Source organism: Hevea brasiliensis, chromosome 17 (genome assembly GCF_030052815.1).
Source record: "Hevea brasiliensis isolate MT/VB/25A 57/8 chromosome 17, ASM3005281v1, whole genome shotgun sequence".
Classification (NCBI taxonomy): domain Eukaryota; kingdom Viridiplantae; phylum Streptophyta; class Magnoliopsida; order Malpighiales; family Euphorbiaceae; genus Hevea; species Hevea brasiliensis.
This window is the reverse complement of record NC_079509.1, coordinates 17,638,968-17,658,868: the sequence shown is the minus strand read 5'-3', so window position 1 is coordinate 17,658,868 and position 19,901 is coordinate 17,638,968. Positions and strand designations below refer to the sequence as shown.

The window sequence follows — 19,901 nt, the reverse complement described above, 5'->3', positions numbered from 1 at the left end:
AATTGTCTGGAGAGCCGGGACAGCCTTCCTCCTCCGCCGAGCCACGGTGGTGACCTCGGTTAAGTCTGTGAGTAAAATATTAATTATAGTTATAATTTTAATATTATTATATGTTCAAGCATGCCTATGCGTCACTTATAAATATGTATCTATGTAGTTAAATACTAGGCACATTTTATATTGCATTCATAATTGATGAAGTGCCATGGATGTTGTTTGTGGTAATTTGGAGCAGTGTGCGTGCGTTGGCGTACGTGTGGTATGGTATTGGATATGGACAGGACGGGTAGACACGGCTTGAGAGACACTCGCTGGGACCCAGTCTTTTATGGATAAATTAGGGTAGACACAGCTTGAGAGACACTCGTTAGGACCCCGCACTTGGTTTATTAAGCGAAAGTCCGGCTTGAGAGACACTCGCTGGCAGATGTTGGATTAAGAGAGCTATATAAGGGATCAGCTCCCATATATGTACTGTTTGAACAGTGTTGGGTGGGTGAGTGCTCCAAATTGCCTTTTTACTGCTATGATGTGGTTTGTATGAAAATATTGATGATATTGCATTCCACTCCTTAGGATGCATTAGCTTTAGTTAGCTATAGAAATTGTAGTTAAAATTAGTATTTTACTCTCCGAGTCGAATGCTCACTCCTATTCATCTATTTTTCCAGGCTATAGGAGGATTATTTGTTGTTGCTAACCTGCTCTTCTGCTTCGCAGGTACATTAATAGTATTTAACGTATTTTATACAATTGAGTTAAATTTTAGACTCCGCATATGTTAGGAGTACTTATTTTTATTTTGAGCCTGTATTATAAAAGTTATGTTGGACCTGTAAATTTATTAACTGTATGCATGATGGTATTGAATGAGAGAACTGAGCTCCCATTTGAGTTATGGCATTTTGATTATATGGAGGGTAAGCTGAGCTCCCTAATTTATTATATATTTTTTTTACAGGTCGAACGAGTTAAAAACTTTCCGTTGAATGGTCCATTTTATGGCCGGACTCTATCCGATTGAATTCTTAAAATTGGGCCCAAATGGACCTTAGGATTGGGTTAAGGAATAATTAGGCTTACTACGGGCCTCGGGGGCTTTAAACTGGCCTAAGTCCTAGTGCCGATCCGGCCCATAGGTTGGGTCATGACATATGGCTTCTGAATTTAATCGGTTTATGTAATTTTGGAGGCTCTTCCCTTCTTTCTGCCAGATCTTTTGTAGGTCAAATGATAGTTTTTTGGATTGGATGCAAGTGATAAATTTCTGTTTGAAGTCACTTGCTAGTTGGTTGAAGTTTTGGATGGAATTTATTGGGAGGTGTTGATACCACCTTTGTGCTATACCGGTTAGGGTAGATGGGAAGACCCTACAGAGGATAAAGTCATTGACATTTTGGAATCTACTCATATGGTAAGGAAATTGATATCCTTATAAAAAAATTAAGGACAAGATGTCAAAAGACTTTAATGATTTGGGAAAAGAACAAAGAAACCAATTTAAAAATGGGAAGCAATTTGAATTAAGGAATATATTCTAAGCTTGGAAAATCAAAATTTGAAAAGTCTGGACCTCTAATTGCAACACCTTCTAATATGGTTGTTACAATTAAAGATTTATCTAACTCTTTAATTCTTATTGCTTTTATTGATTTTATATATACATGTATTTCCATGGATCCACAGGAAAACATGAAGTTTCTCAATTTAATTTTTCTTAATTCAATCTTATTATCAAGACTGACCAAGAAGATAACATAGTGTATTATTTTAATAAAGTTCTTTATTCTCTCACACTTTAAAATTTGAGGTGGAATTTTTCACTAAGTAAAGGAGAATTGTGTGGGAGGCATTAGCACATTATTTTTGGATCATTGCAAAGTGAAATCCTGTATATTACACGGACTCAGTCCAGCGCCATGTCCAAGACCATGTTCCCTTTTGAGGAGGCATCAAAGAAAAGGGCTCAGGATACAGAGAGTCACACAGCCAAGGGTACAGGAATGTCAAAAACTAGGAGCTTACATGACCAGCCAAAGTGATCGCGTCTCTACTCGTGTCAAATACCCATCTATTCCAATAGTTCACGTGGCCAGTTCGTGTAACACCACACGGTCGTGTAGACTGTTGACTGGATTAGCTTGAATTTTTTTTTTAATTAGGATTTTGATCGTAATTAGAAGTTTTCTTTTGTTTTATTTGTGAAATTATATTTTCTACTTAGTTTACAACTTATAAACTAATTTCTATTGAGTTTAGGATTTATAAAAATTTCATACATTTCTTTTTTTTTTTTTATAATTTGATCTGCACTTTAAATTTTAATAATCAAATTTCTCTCAAATAAAGTTGCGCTTTGTTTTATTTTCTTTAGATTTTGTATTGAATGTTTTGTTTTTAAGGTTGGAATTAAATCTTGTTTAGCTTCTTAAGAATTTGATCATACGACAATTCTTTCTACACTATGCGCTACGTCACACACATTTTTATTGTATTTTTTTTATCTATTTTATTATGTATCATTTTAATTTTATTTTTTTATTATATTTGGTAACAACAATACATAATAGCGTTTTCCTTCTTTTTAAGTCCCGATGAAATTGAGTATAATGTAAAAAAAAAAAAATCAAATATCAAAATTTTAAAAAATAAATAAATTTGAAAAAACAAATCTCTATTTTAAAAGCTGGACAATCTTGAATAACGATGAAATTTCATCTTTTGACCAGCACATGATAATATAATAATGAGTATATCATTGAAACTGATTGCTATATGTATATATAGTATTCAATTGCTCAACAAATAATTTATATATATAATTTTTTTTTTAATATATATACAGCTATATATAATTTTTTTAAATAATTCAAATAAATTATTCCCTTATATATATTCAGTATCATTGAAACTAGTTGATATAATATTCGATTGCTTTAAACCCCTTGAAAATCATGACCAAATAGTAAATATTCGGATTTTCTTGTCCCTTTGATAATTTAATCTAATTAGAGAAAGGATCGATTTGGATCTTATGGTATTTGGAACAAGTTAGTATTATTAATTTTAAGGATGACACGTTAGTGTACTAAAGCTATTTTTTTTTTATTGATTTGATTCCCAAAAGTTAAAACTTTAGTAAATATTATACATTATTATTCAACATTTATTTTTATAAAAATTATTAAATTTTAATTTTTTTTATAAAATTTACTTAACTTTAATTTAATTTCATAAAAGTTATTATAATAAAAAATTAAAAAATTTTAAATTAATTTACTAATTTATAAATTATTTTATAAATAAATTATTTTATTTTATTAATTAAAAAAAAAAAATGCATACAACACATTCGGTTATCAATTTTCTATCAAATCCTTCTTCTTTCTTTGTTTTTTCTTTATTAACAATCACTAATTAAGTAATTTTATTTATAAAATAATTGACAAGTCAATAAGTTAATTCGAAAATCTTAAATTTTCGACTAGAATAATTTTTATAAAATTAAATTAAAATTCAATAAATTTTATAATAAAAATTAAAATTTAATAACTTTTATAACAATACTTATAAAATTGAATGGCTACTTATAATAATTGTCCTTAAAACCTTACATTCTTAAAAATATTTCATTAGCATTAAATTAAAATTTATTGACACTATAATTATGTTAGTAAATTACAAGCAAATTGAAAATGCATTAAAATTTTAATTTAATTTTATATCTTTACTTGTAAAATAATCATGTAATAATGAAAGACGAAAACAGGAGCCAAATACATACAGGTGTAATGGCTACTGATTTGCCAACACAAGGGATGTATTTGCTTAGCGTGCACTTTAAAATGGGTAACGTGTCCTTACTATTTATTACCTTAATATAGTTATAATTAAAATTATTCATCAATATCAATGACAAATGATGCTTATAAAAAAATTGCATAATATATAAATAAATCCTGAAATTATTTAAAAAATCTAATGCAATCTTTTTTTTTTATTTTAATGTATCATGCGTTTAATCTTTTATACTTTATAATCAATAAGCATATTTTATTCAACTCAATAATAACTAATTTAATTTAATTGGTTAAAAGTGAGAAAAAAAGATATATTTAGTGGTATTTAATATTTTATTAATAAATTTGAAAAATTATAATTATTATTTAAAAAATTAAAATATAGAAAAAAGTAGTAAGCTAAAAAAATTAGGAATATAATTTTTTCAAGATTTGTAATAATTATTTTATATTATTAGATATGTTATCATGATATTATAGTTAGAATTCCTCATTATAAATTTAATCTAATTAAAGATAATTACAATTTAATTGATTTCATATATTTATAATTATAGATTATTAAAATAATTAAAGAGAATATAATAAATTACATAAGGTCTTAGTAGATTTATGATAAATTATATAAATATTTATATCATGGAATTGTTAGACCTAATGTTTTGTTTTTCGAGCAAGAGTGCAATGATAATAGTATAAATTTTCTTTCTATAAGAGTAAAAAGTTTTTTTTTATCTTTAAATCAGCTCATAAAAAGATCTTAAAGTTAAATAATGTTAAATTACCATCAAGTGTAGTGTGTTTCCTTCCGAATAATTAATTCAAGTATTCTGTCAACATGATCAAGTCATTAAAATCAAAATAATTGCTATTATATTTTATACATATAATTTATCTTAAATTTTCTTATCTAAAATTGTAATTAGCATAAAATTTTATAATCTAATTAAATCTATATTATGTCTCATTTAACGAAAGTTCTTTTATTTTTTTAAAAAATGAAATTCTGTTAAAACTAAAACACTTGTTCTTAGTCGGTTTGGTATAGTTATCAAAACATAATATTAATTGCACTACTCTTCATAAATTAGGAACTCAATCTATTTGTCCCTTTATTTTTATTATTGAATGAGGCCGAAATGCCATATCATGAAGCTTAGTTGGTGCTCCAAGCAATAATAACACAACATATAAAAGTATTTGTCAATCACGTTTTTGGTGTCTAAAATTTAAAAGAATATTTTAATTCCAAAAGTGTTAGAAAGTGGTATTATATTTATTAAATTTTTTAATTTTTTAATAAAATTACTGATATATTCTATTTTATATATATATATATATTATATGAGATTCGTTATAATAATAACTAAAATAATAATGTCACACCTTACCCCTCCGTAAGGTATAACATGATCACGTAGAATACTTAATGAACTACCGAACTTCACCTACCGATAACTCATTAAGTACCCTACAAGGGATTTTAAAACAATTTTCTTACATTTTGGAAGTGGTGAGCATTTTAGTGAGAATTAAAAACCAATTATTCAAAGCTTAAGGACTAGTAAAAAAAATTTTGTCCATTTAATTTTTACCGCAAATTTTATAAAAATTTTGACAGAGTTCCCTCTGTATTTTGAGAAACCAGTTCTTTAAAGACCTGTAAAAAGCACTTCCAAAAGTTTTCCACAACTCCTAATCTCCAATAAAACTCAAATCAACCCAATTCAAAACACTTCAAAGTAATTTCCACAATTTAATCAAATTTGGTCATCACAAAATTTTTAATACTTCATTAGCAGGGCATAAAGCAGAAAATTCATATTTACAAATATTAAATTTACAGAAGCAAACCCAAAATAATATTAGTACAATTTATTTACAACTGCTCAACTTTCATTGATACATACAACATTCCTATATTTACATCAAAATTATCTACAAGGGTATAAAATAATACCCGTACAACAGACTGGTGTAGTTTTCCAGTTAGTAGCAGCTCACTCTGCTGCCTTCTCTTTGCTCTTATCTGCGACAGCAAAATAAGCTATCGCTGAGTATAAAATACTCAGTGGTGCACAATAAAAAAAAATTAAAATGCTGTAAATAAATCATTCATTGCCAAACATACTTTAAACAGTTCTCAATCATATTTCACAAGTATCAAAGTTCATAATAACACCATTTTGTCAAATAATCTATTAAACACAATTTAGTCAAACAATTTCATAACACAGTGTTGCCAAAGTCATACACAACTTAAGTCATGACACAAAATTTCCGATTAATGCCGTGTTGTACACCACGACAAAGCAATCTACAACCCCATTAATCGAAATCAATGAGGAATGTGGCTAGCTAGCTAATGAGTACTCATCCGATCTACAATCTCAACTGGCAAGCCAGAGAGGGAGGAAAATAAACGATCTCAACCCCATAAATGGAGAAGGAAATGTGATACTGTCATGCTAAGTGTGAATCCAAAATCAATTTAAAATAATTATTTTCAATAATTTACGAGAGATCCAAAACAATTTTCAAAGTCATTTTTGTATTCACAAAGTGGCAACACAATTCATAAATAACACAGCGATTTCATAAAGTATAACAACTCAAATTTTCAATTGGAAAACAATTTACATAAATTTATTGTGCACAAACCTGACTGGAGTCGCCTCTAGGCCTTGACTCAGTCTCTCCGAGCTTCCAAGTCCTTTTCAGCTGAAACACACAATTTCATAGTGTTTCAGTACCATAACTTAACATAAGTCCAAAAATAAATTTAACTTCACTTTAACTAGCTCTATTGCGTTAAATTCGACGTTCTCAAAGTTTTTGTGTTTCGGGTTACTATTCACTACACTATTCAAGTCAAATTGTTGACTTTTTAAGGATTAATAGGTATGGGAACTCCAACTTCACCCACATACCACATTTTGGTCATTAAACTTGTTGGTTTTGGTCACTTTTTCAAAGCATAGGTCATTTTGGCAAAATTGCCAATTTTCGGTTTTAGTGCTTCGAAATTGCACTGTTCCATTGGTCGAACTACTGTTGGAATTTGGCAAAACTTCCTTCATAGAAAATGTTTCTTATTGTCTTAAGTGTATTCTCATTTTTGGATCACCTCAATCGGAGTTTTGTAGCTCAAGTTATGGCCAAAATAAGTTTACTGTTCACGTGCACTGTTCATACTGGCATTTTGGGTTCTGGCAGATTTTGATCCAACTTTGGTCAGTAATTTGATTAAGTTAAGTTCATAATTTGGTCTAACTTTCTTCATATGAAATGTTCTACTATGTCTTAGGTTTCCGTCGGTTCAAGAATCGCCTAAATCCGAGTTTCCTAGAGAGAGTTATAGCCATCCAAACATTACTGCTCAATTGAAAATCTGCAGAGTTGCAGGTTTGGTAACTTAACTTTGCTCAATAATTTGAATGGGTTAATGGCATAATTTAGGGTGGTGTTCTTCATAAAAGTTTTAGATCTATGTCTCATCTAATTTCTGGTAAAATTTCAGGTCAATTTGACCTGTCTAGCTCGAATTATGACCAAATGAACAGTTACTGTTCATTTGGTCAGTTTGGTGCAGTGGCAGCCTGCTCTCATTTCACTTTGGTCAATTGTTTCACCAAGTTTTGGTCAGTTTTTGGCCATGGTTCCTTAATGAAAATTGTGCTATTTTATGTCTATTTTCATCCCCAATTGGTGGCATATCAATTAGACTTGTAAAATTTGAGTTTTGGTCCTTCAAAGTGGGTTTGGTCATGCTGCCAGCAGCATGACCATTTACCTCCGAATTTAACTTAGTTTCCTATCATTCCCACACAAGTTATTTGGTCATAATTGACCATTATTTCACTTCACAATAGGTCCAACATGCCATTTATGAGTTTCTCCAAATTTTGGTTCACAAACCCTAGTATTGAAAACCCTAACTCATCATTTTCATGCCTTTAACTACTTCTAATGGTTTAAATGTTAATCATTTAACTAAGTAAAGTTTCTAAACTCATTCAATTGCATCATATTCATGCAAACCATACTCCTCCCAAGCTGCCCGAAAATTCAGTTTGTTCCTCCCCATATTTTTATTTCATTTTAACACATTACAAACTAATTCAACAACTAATGATGCATTAAAAATGGAAGATAATAAGTTAACATGCTCACCTCTCTTTAATCCTCAAAACCCTATCTTTAGCTCCACTTTCTTCTTGTAATTCTCTTCTCAAATTGCAACTACAAGCTTTAAAGAGGTTCTTATGAGAAATATTATGGTTGGGTAAGGAAAATTTAAGCTTAATGTAAGCTTAAAGAGAAAGTTTCCATGGGGGATTTATGGAGGAAGGTGGGGTGTCACTTTAGGAAGAAGAAGAGCTTTCTAATAAATTTCTTTTTCTTTTCTTTCCTTTATACGTTTTTTGCTTATGGAAGACCACTAAATCCAAATTAATTAATTCAATTTATTAATTTAGTTATGACATCATGCATGATGTCATAACTTTTGACTTTTTCCATTTTCATCTCTTTTTCTTTTTTTTTTCTATTAGTTCTTTAATTTAATTCTCGATTCTGAAATTTTCTTTTCTCCGATTTTATTTGACAGTTAGGTCAGGAGTCAACTCTCGGGGTCAATTGACCAAATTGCCCCTCGCCGGTTCATCCCGGTTTGTAAATAATCCCATATTTCTTTCGGCTCCCTGACCTAATTATTTGACTGACTTAACAGTTCTTTTTCGTGATTTTCTCTTTTCCACTGTGTTCATAAGGGTCCTAAGGACCGCAGCGTCACTTTTTATGGTTCGAAATTTGAGTTTAAAACAACTTCAGCTGCTCCTCGAGGAGGTCACTCATCGCTGTGACTCTCGGCTCGTTTAACCTCTTATGTTCTGTTTTTCTTATTTATAGTTAACTAATTAAACATTACTAATTATTTGTGTTAATGGCTTCTCAAATTGTCTTAAGTGTGGCCCTAATCCCATTAATTGTCCGGACCGACACCGGTCACCGGAATAGTGAAATATACCAGGCTATGCAACGGGAGTGTTACAATTCTCCCCCCCTTAAATAAATTTCGTCTTGAAATTTTTTACCTGGTATCAATCTCTGAATAGCTGTGGGTGTTGTCTCCTCATGTCCTCCTCTCGTTCCCAAGTAGCCTCTTGGCCCGAATGATGGTTCCACAGCACTTTTACCAACGGTATCTGCTTCTTCCGTAGCTGCTTCACCTCATAGGCCAGAATCTTTATGGGTTCTTCTTCATATGTGAGGTCTGGATTTACTTCAATTTCTTCTACTGATAGTACATGAGATGGGTCTGATCGATACCTCCTCAACATAGACACATGGAAGACATTATATATCTTTTCCAACTCTGGAGGTAGTGCCAACCGATATGCCAAAGGACCCACTCTTTCCAATACCTCATATGGCCCGATAAAACGAGGACTTAGTTTCCCCTTCCTGCCGAATCTCATAATTCTCTTCCAAGGGGAAACCTTGAGGAATACTTTCTCACCCACTGCATACTCAATATCCCTTCTCTTCAGATCAATGTAGGACTTCTGACGGTCTGATGCAGTCTTAAGTCGATCTCTGATCACCCTGATCTTCTCCTTAGTTTGCTGAATAATTTCGGGTCCAATCATTTTTCTTTCACCCACGTCATCCCAACACAATGGGGTTCTACATTTTTTTGCCATACAAAGCTTCATATGGAGGCATCCCAATACTTGATTGGTAGCTGTTGTTTTAAGCAAACTCAATCAAAGGCAAGTGTGTGTTCCAACTGCCCTCAAATTCAATCACACAAGCCCATAGCATGTCCTCCAAGATCTGAATTACCCTCTCAAATTAGCCATCTGTCTGTGGGTGGAATGCCGTACTGAAGTTCAATATAGTTCCCAGGGCTCTCTGAAGACTACCCCAGAATCTAGAAGTGAACCTAGGATCTCTGTCTGATACAATGGATACTGGCACTCCATGCAGTCTCACAATCTCATCAATGTACAACCTGGCCAATCTGTCTAAACTATAGTCCATCCGGACTGACAGAAAATGAGCAGACTTAGTCAGTCTGTCAACAATAACCCATACTGCATCATGACTCTTCTGTGTCCTCGGAAGTCCCATCACAAAATCCATTGTTATTCTTTCCCATTTCCATTCTGGTACTGGTAGTGGATGTAACAACCCAGTTGGCACTTGATGCTCTGCCTTTACTTGCTGACAAGTTAGGCATCTGGATACAAACTCTACCACATCTCTTTTTAAACCCATCCACCAGTAATGCTCCTTTAGCCCTCTATACATTTTTGTACCACCAGGGTGCATAGCAAAAGGAGACTCATGTGCTTCCTTCAAAATGATCTGCCTCAAATCAACATCATTAGGAACACATATTCTACCCTGGTGTAGCAATAGACCATCATCTCTGATTGAGAACTCTGGTTTCTTGCCCTGTCGAACTTCTTCCATCAGCTTCTGATATTTCTGATTATTCTGAGCAGCCATTCTAATCTGATCAATCAACACTGGCTGTACATGCCATGCAACTGCTGTCTGCCCATCATCATTAATCTCTAAGCTGACATGCAATGATCTCAACTCATGCACCAAAGACAAAGGAGTAACCCGTAGACTTGCCATAGTCTTGCGACTTAAGGCGTCAGCCACAACATTAGCTTTCCCTGGCTGATAGTCTATCAGACAATCATAGTCTTTTATCAACTCTAACCATCTCCTCTGTCTCAAATTCAACTCTTTTTGGGTGCCCAAATACTTCAAACTCTTATGATCTGTGTAGATGTAACACTTCTCCCCATACAAATAATGTCTCCAGATCTTAAGAGCAAACACAATGGCTGCAAGCTCCAAATCATGTGTCGGATAATTCCTCTCATGCGGTTTTAGCTGGCGTGATGCATAGGCAATGACATTTCGATCTTGCATCAACACACAACCTAACCCGTTGTGAGAAGCATCGCTATAAACTGTGTACTCTTTACCCGGAGTAGGTAAAGTCAGGACTGGAGTCTCAGTCAAACATCTCTTCAATTCATCAAAACTTTGCTGGCATTTGTCCGTCCATTGAAATTTCACATCCTTTCTAAGTAGCTTGGTCAATGGAGATGCCAACATCGAGAATCCCTTCACAAACCGATGGTAGTATCCAGCTAAACCCAGAAAACTGTGAATCTCTGTGACATTTCTGGGTGGCTTCCAATTAAGGACAGCTTCAATCTTACTTGGATCTACCTTAATGCCCTCTTCTGATACTACATGCCCCAAGAAAGATATTTCCTTCAGCCAAAATTCACACTTTGACAATTTGGCATATAACTGTTTCTCTCTCAAAGTCTGCAGTACAATCCGCAGATGTCTATCATGCTCTTCTGCATTTCTCGAATAGACCAATATATCATCTATGAATACCACAACAAACTGGTCGAGGTATGGTCTGAAGATAGTGTTCATCAGATCCATAAAAGCAGCCGGAGCATTAGTTAACCCAAATGGCATAACCAAAAACTCATAATGGCCATAGTGGGTTCTGAAGGCAGTTTTAGAAATACTCTGCTCTTGTACTTTCAGCTGATAATAACCTAATCTCAGGTCAATTTTGGAGAATACAGCTGCACCCCTCAACTGATCAAACAAGTCATCAATGCGGGGCAATGGATATCTATTCTTTATTGTCACCTTATTCAACTGCCGATAATCAATACACAAATGGAGAGTGCCATCTTTCTTCTTTACAAACAACACTGGCGCTCCCCAAGGTGACACACTAGGGCGGATAAAGCCCTTGTCAAGCAGTTCTTGCAACTGCACTTTTAACTCTTTTAGTTCTGCTGGTGCCATTCTGTATGGTGTTATGGAGATTGGGTCCACACCAGGCATAACATCAATTTCAAACTGCACTTTTCTTTCTGGAGGTAATCCTGGCAATTCATCAGGAAACACATCCGGAAAGTCACATACAGTAGGAATGTCCTTCAGTGCTGGACTCCCCACTTGGGTGTCTATCACATGTGCCAAGTACGCCTCACACCCTTTTCTAATCATTTTTTTAGCCAGTGCAGCTGAAATGATGTTTGAAGGCAATAACTGCCTCTCCCCATGTATTACTATATCACCATACTGAGGAAGACCAAAAGTGACTGTCTTCAGTCTACAGTCAATCATAGCATAATGCCTGGCTAACCAATCCATGCCCAAGATAATGTCATAATCTCTGAAGGGCATTTCAATTAAATCAGACAAAAAAGTGTGTCCTTGGATCACCAAAGGACAGTCCCTATATAGCCTATTTACCCTGACCTCCTGGCCTAATGGACTAGTTACTAGCACATCATAGTCCATTGGTACACACCGAATAAATAGCGAGAATACATCACACTAGCACTAACATATGAATGTGTGGAGCCAGGATCAAATAACACATACACATCTTGGTCAAGGATGGAGAAAATACCAGCTACTACGTCTGATGTTTCAGCCTCTTCCCTCTGACGCATGGTATACACTCTAACTGGTGCACCACTGGATGCTAGCTGGTTAACAGTGCTTTGACTTCCAGGAGTGTTACCAGGACCCCTACCTCTGCCTCTACCTCTAGCAGCTGACTGTGACCCTCGGGGTGCAGAGACTTGGGCTGATCCTTCAGATGTAGTGAAAGATCCAGACCGGCGCGGACTAGTGCAATCCTTAGCGAAATGTCCGCTCCCTCCACAGTTAAAACATGCACCAGTAGCTCTGAAACAAACCCCACCATGAGTTCTACCACAAGTTTCACACTGCCGGACTGATAGAGCTCCTCGGGGTGTCTGCTGGGTCTGCTGACCAGACCAGGGTGGTCGTTGGCCAGAAAATCTGCCTCTACCTCTACGGGAGCTGGATCCCCTAAACTGTTTTCCCTTTCCTGAACCACTCTCAGATGCTTGCCCAGTAGTCTTTTCAGCCTTTTTTTTCTCTTGTGTACCCTTTTTTACTACCCCTTCTGATTCTATTCTTTCTAATTCCAGTGCATGTGAGATCAATTTAGCAAAATTTTGATGTCGAAAACCCACTACTTGCATTCTCAAATTCTGCCTTAGCCCAAACTCAAACCTCTTGCATCTATATCTGGGGTTGGAGACTAAGCTTCCAGCATAGTGGCTTAGTCTTGAAAAATCTCTTTCATATTCTGCTATGGTTCTGTTCCCTTGTTTCAGACTCAGGAATTCTTGTAGTTTCATATCCACATATGCATCGGGGACCCATTTCTGTCGGAACTCCCTCAAGAAGTCTGACCAGGTTAACACAGGTGGCTCCACCAGGCTATGGGGGATGGTCTTCCACCATTCATAGGCATTCCCTTGCAATAAGAAAACAGAATATTCGAACTTCATCTCTTCCATGCACTGCAGCTTTCTAAAAACTCGTTCCATTCTTTCCAACCACTGTTCTGCTTCCAGTGGATCCACAGTGCCTTTAAACTCAGTGGCCCCAAATTTCATCAACTTTTCGTATTGCCGAGTTGAGGGCTGTGGTTGTGCTGCAGGTACTAGTATTTGAGCTTGGGGTGGCACATTACCCGCCATTTGCTGAAGAAATGCAGCCATCTACTGTACAAATTGAGCAGGAAACTGCAGTGCTGGAGCAGGAGCTGGAGTGGCTGACCCACTCACGTTCTGGAGTGCTGGGGCTTCCTCTTGAACCTCAGCCTCAACAGATTGTTCTTCGGAATGATCTCCTTCTTCCATTCCGTTTTCTCAAATTTTCTACTTCCTGAGATTAAACACAAGGAGGTTGACCTCCGTTAGTGCATATTCATGATGTAAATATGTCATATGTATCAATTAAAGACACTTGAGCAGTTGTACTTATCAAAGAAATATTCACATACATAGTCAAAATTTATTGCAAAACCATGCTCTGATACCACTAAAACATGTCACACCTTACCCCTTCGTAAGGCATAACATGATCCTATAAAATACTTAATGAACTACCGAACTTCACCTACCGATAACTCATTAAGTACCCTACAAGGGATTTTAAAATAATTTTCTTACATTTTGGAAGTGGTGAGCATTTTAGTGAGAATTAAAAACCATTTATTCAAAGCTTAAGGACTAGTAAAAAAATTTTGTCCATTTAATTTTTGCCGCAAATTTTATAAAAATTTTGACAGAGTTCCCTCTATATTTTGAGAAACTAGTTCTTCAAAGACCTGTAAAAAGCACTTCCAAAAGTTTTCCACAACTCCCAATCTCCAATAAAACTCAAATCAACCCAATTCAAAACCCTTCAAAGCAATTTCCACAATTTAATCAAATTTGGTCATCACAAAATTTTTAATACTTCATTAGCAGGGCATAAAGCAGAAAATTCATATTTACAAATATTAAATTTACAGAAGCAAACCCAAAATAATATTATTACAATTTATTTACAGCTGCTCAACTTTCATTGATACATACAACATTCCTATATTTACATCAAAATTATCTACAAGGGTATAAAATAATACTGCATAACAGATCGTGTAGTTTTCAGCTTAGTAGCACTCACTCACGCTTTCTCTTTGCTCTTATCTCATGATAAAGAAATAAGCTATCGCTGAGTATAAAATACTCAGTGGTGCACAATAAAAAAAATTAAAATGCTGTAAATAAATCATTCATTGCCAAACATACTTTAAACAGTTCTCAATCATATTTCACAAGTATCAAAGTTCATAATAACATCATTTTGTCAAATAATCTATTAAACACAGTTTAGTCAAACAATTTCATAACACAGTATTGCCAAAGTCATACACAACTTAAGTCATGACACAAAATTTCCGATCAATGCCGTGTTGTACACCACGACAAAGCAATCTACAACCCCATTAATCGAAATCAATGAGGGAGGTGGCTAGCTAGCTAGCTAATGAGTACTCATCCGATCTACAACCTCAACTGGCAAGCCAGAGAGGGAGGAAAATAAACGATCTCAACCCCATAAATGGAGGAGGAAATGTGATACTGTCATGCTAAGTGTGAATCCAAAATCAATTCAAAACAATTATTTTCAATAATTTACGAGAGATCCCAAACAATTTTCAAAGTCATTTTTGTATTCACAAAGTGGCAACACAATTCATAAATAACACAGCAATTTCATAAAGTATAGCAACTCAAATTTTCAATTGGAAAACAATTACATAAATTTATTGTGCACAAATCTGACTGGAGTCGCCTCTAGGCCTTGACTCAGTCTCTCCGAGCTTCCAAGTCCTTTTCAGCTGAAACACACAATTTCATAGTGTTTCAGTACCATAACTTAACATAAGTCCAAAAATAAATTTAACTTCACTTTAACTAGCTCTATTGCGTTAAATTCGACGTTCTCAAAGTTTTTGTGTTTCGGGTTACTATTCACTACACTATTCAAGTCAAATTGTTGACTTTTTAAGGATTAATAGGTATGGGAACTCCAACTTCACCCACATACCACATTTTGGTCATTAAACTTGTTGGTTTTGGTCACTTTTTCAAAGCATAGGTCATTTTGGCAAAATTGCCAATTTTCGGTTTTAGTGCTTCGAAGTTGCACTGTTCCATTGGTCGATCTACTGTTGGAATTTGACAAAACTTCCTTCATAGAAAATGTTCCTTATTGTCTTAAGTGTATTCTCATTTTTGGATCACCTCAATCGGAGTTTTGTAGCTCAAGTTATGGCCAAAATAAGTTTACTGTTCACGTGCACTGTTCATACTGGTATTTTGGGTTCTGGCAGATTTTGATCCAACTTTGGTCAGTAATTTGATTAAGTTAAGTTCATAATTTGGTCTAACTTTCTTCATATGAAATGTTCTACTATGTCTTAGGTTTCCGTCGGTTCAAGAATCGCCTAAATCCGAGTTTCCTAGAGAGAGTTATAGCCATCCAAACATTACTGCTCAATTGAAAATCTGCAGAGTTGCAGGTTTGGTAACTTAACTTTGCTCAATAATTTGAATGGGTTAATGGAATAATTTGGGGTGGTTTTCTTCATAAAAGTTTTAGATCTATGTCTCATCTAATTTCTGGTAAAATTTCAGGTCAATTTGACCTGTCTAGCTCGAATTATGACTAAATGAACAGTTACTGTTCATTTGGTCAGTTTGGTGCAGTGGCAGCCTGCTCTCATTTCACTTTGGTCAATTGTTTCACCAAGTTTTGGTCAGTTTTTGGCCATGGTTCCTTAATGAAAATTGTGCTATTTTATGTCTATTTTCATCCCCAATTGGTGGCATATCAATTAGACTTGTAAAATTTGAGTTTTGGTCCTTCAAAGTGGGTTTGGTCATGCTGCCAGCAGCATGACCATTTACCTCCGAATTTAACTTAGTTTCCTATCATTCCCACACAAGTTATTTGGTCATAATTGACCATTATTTCACTTCACAATAGGTCCAACATGCCATTTATGCATTTCTCCCAATTTTGGTTCATAAACCCTAATATTGAAAACCCTAACTCATCATTTTCATGCCTTTAACTACTTCTAATGGTTTAAATGTTAATCATTTAACTAAGTAAAGTTTCTAAACTCATTCAATTGCATCATATTCATGCAAACCATACTCCTCTCAAGCTGCCCGAAAATTCAGTTTGTTCCTCCCCATATTTTAATTTCATTTTAACACATTACAAACTAATTCAACAACTAATGATGCATTAAAAATGGAAGATAATAAGTTAACATGCTCACCTCTCTTTAATCCTCAAAACTCTATCTTTAGCTCCACTTTCTTCTTGTAATTCTCTTCTCAAATTGCAACTACAAGCTTTAAAGAAGTTCTTATGAGAGTTATTATGGTTAGGTAAGGAAAATTTAAGCTTAATGTAAGCTTAAAGAGAAAGTTTCCATGGGGGATTTATGGAGGAAGGTGGGGTGTCACTTTAGGAAGAAGAAGAGCTTTCTAATAAATTTCTTTTTCTTTTCTTTCCTTTATACGTTTTTTGCTTATGGAAGACCACTAAATCCAAATTAATTAATTCAATTTATTAATTTAGTTATGACATCATGCATGATGTCATAACTTTTGACTTTTTCCATTTTCATCTCTTTTTCTTTTTTTTTTTTCTATTAGTTCTTTAATTTAATTCTCGATTCTGAAATTTTCTTTTCTCCGATTTTATTTGACAGTTAGGTCAGGAGTCAGCTCTCGGGGTCAATTGATCAAATTGCCCCTCGCCGGTTCATCCCGGTTTGTAAATAATCCCATATTTCTTTCGGCTCCCTGACCTAATTATTTGGTAGCGTATGATTCTTTTTCGTGATTTTCTCTTTTCCATTGTGTTCATAAGGGTCCTAAGGACCGCACGTCACTTTTATGGTTGAAATTTGAGTTTAAAAGCGACTTGTGATGCGTTCGAGGAGGTCACTCATCGCTGTGACTCTCGGCTTATTTAACCTCTTATGTTCTGTTTTTCTTATTTATAGTTAACTAATTAAACATTACTAATTATTTGTGTTTATGGCTTCTCAAATTGTCTTAAGTGTGGCCCTAATCTCATTAATTGTCCGGACCGACACCGGTCACCGGAACAGTGAAATATACTAGGCTATGCAACGGGGGTGTTACAAATAATTAATGATTAACTGAGCATATACATCTTGTATAAATAAAAATTACTTGATTAATTATGCAGATAATAAAAACTCTTTTGCTTATAAAAAGTGATGTAGTAGATGAAGAAATTAATGGTCAAAAACATCAATTTTTCTGGTTCTTGACATGCAATATATAGTTAGTTCGTCTTTTCTTGATTGATCTTTCTAGTCTCTACGTAGGTCCCCATCCCATAATTTCAGCAAATTAAACTCAATCTAGACTCTCACACCGGACAGGAAAATTTTTCTTAGCTTCGTGGATTCACATCCATCCTACTCGATCATATCACATCCACACAGAGAAATCATTTACAGAGAGAGGGAGAGATATATCATGACTTTTTTCTATTCAGTATTTCCTTCAATGTTTCCATTACTTTTTGTTCTTCTCTTGTCTTTCTCAGGGGCAACTTCAGCTCACACCCATGAAGATTTTCTTCAATGTCTTCGCCTTCAATCCAAATACTCTGCCTCTATTTCCAAACTCGTCTACACTCCAATCAAGTCCTCCTACTTTGATGTCTTGCAATTCTCAATCCAAAACCGAAGGTTCAACACCACCATCACCCCAAAACCTCTTGTCATTGTCACCCCTTCGAATGTTTCCCACGTCCAAGCTGCCGTCATTTGTTCTCAGAAACATGGCATGCATATTAGAGTTCGAAGCGGCGGCCATGATTATGAAGGTCTTTCCTACGTTTCTGTTCTCCCATTTGTCATTATTGATCTCATCAATCTTGGATCTGTCAGTGTTGATGCAACCAGCAACACTGCATGGGTTGAAGCTGGTGCAAATTTAGGCAAAGTTTACTATTCTATTGCTCAGAAAAGTGGAACTTCTGGCTTTCCGGCAGGTACTTGCCCTACTGTGGGGATCGGAGGGCACATCAGCGGTGGAGGTTATGGGACGTTGCTCCGTAAATACGGCCTCGCGGCAGATAATGTAATTGATGCACAGTTGATTGATGTTAATGGTAGAATCCTCGATAGAGCTTCAATGGGTGAAGATCTTTTCTGGGCTATTAGAGGAGGTGGAGGAAATACCTTTGGAATTGTTGTTGCATGGAAACTAAATTTGGTTCCAGTTCCAGATACAGTGACTGTGTTCACAGTGGAAAAAACCTTGGAACAATATGCAACCCAGCTTGTGGATCGGTGGCAATGTGTGGCAGATAAGCTTCATGAAGATCTGTTCATTAGAGTTATCTTAGAGCGAGTTAATTCTAGCAGTCAACCAGGAAAGACAACAATAAGAGCAGCATTTAATTCCTTGTTTCTTGGTAAAGTCGATAGTCTTCTTCCATTGATGCAAGAGAGCTTTCCTGAGCTGGGTTTAGTGAAAGAAGATTGCACCGAAATGAGCTGGATCGAGTCCGTCCTTTATTTTGCTGGATTCTCAAGAAATACATCCTTGGAGATTTTGCTTAACAGGACTCAACCATCCGTGAGGTTTTTCAAAGCAAAATCTGACTATGTGAAGGAACCTATGCCCAAGGTTGCATTGGAAGGCTTATGGAAAAGGCTGTTCCAATTAGAAATGGGTTCAGGTCAATTGATCTTTAGTCCTTATGGAGGAAGAATGAGTGAGATTTCAGAATCCAGCGTTCCATTTCCACATAGAGCTGGGAATTTATATCAAATTCAGCACTTGGCGTATTGGGATGAAGAAGGAATTAAGGAATCAAGAAGACACATAAGTTGGATCAGAAGGCTGTACAGTTTCGTGACTCCTTATGTTTCAAAAAATCCAAGATTAGCATACATCAACTACAGGGATCTTGACATTGGGGTTAACAACCTGCAGGGAAACACAAGTTACAAGCAAGCAAGCATTTGGGGTATCAAGTATTTCAAGATTAACTTTGACAAGTTGGTCCATGTCAAGACCCAAGTTGATCCTGCTAATTTCTTCAGAAACGAACAAAGCATCCCGCCACTTTCATGTGGGATCATAAATTAGTTATTGATCTCCATTGACCGGGCACCCTAATAAGGATGTTTGTGTTCTATAGTGGGCATCCATGTGCTTCTGTGTGGATTACGTTTCATGCATAATCGAATAAAATTTGATGGCAAAAATTTTATTAAAAAAGGTTCATGTTGAATTTGAAAATTTCGAAACCATCAATGCTATAGAATTTCTTGTGTATTTTCATGATATTTGATTGATTTGAATAGAATTTTAAGTGTGTGTGTGTATATATATATATATATTTCACAATAAGGATCTGAGGGTTTAACCCCTAGTCTTAACTTACAATTACGTAGGCTTAAGGATTGGAGAGGATGATCATAACCATGGCTGCAGAGAAGAAACCTGATTGGCAAGAAGGAGAAAATATCAGAAACAGTGCAAGAGAAAAATGGAAAATGCATATTACAAAAACCAGCGCAATAGTATTAGTGGCAAAATGGTTGGATTAGATGAATTTGGGTATTTTAAATTGTGACTTATTTTAAATTTT

The 19,901-nt window shown here is 35.0% G+C and overlaps 1 protein-coding gene across 1 annotated transcript; it reads left to right on the top strand.

The window, feature by feature from the left end:
* The first annotated feature begins 17,606 nt into the window (after positions 1-17,606).
* LOC110631876 (tetrahydroberberine oxidase-like) lies at positions 17,607-19,585 on the top strand. The gene has a single exon (XM_021779893.2). The coding sequence runs from the start codon at positions 17,771-17,773 to the stop codon at positions 19,394-19,396; it is 1,626 nt and encodes a 541-aa protein (XP_021635585.2). The 5' UTR covers positions 17,607-17,770; the 3' UTR covers positions 19,397-19,585.
* Positions 19,586-19,901: the final 316 nt, after the last annotated feature.

What these genes read in the sequence shown, in the direction of transcription:
- LOC110631876 (XM_021779893.2), top strand. Translation starts at nt 17,771, where the DNA reads ATGACTTTTTTCTATTCAGTATTTCCTTCAATGTTTCCATTACTTTTT.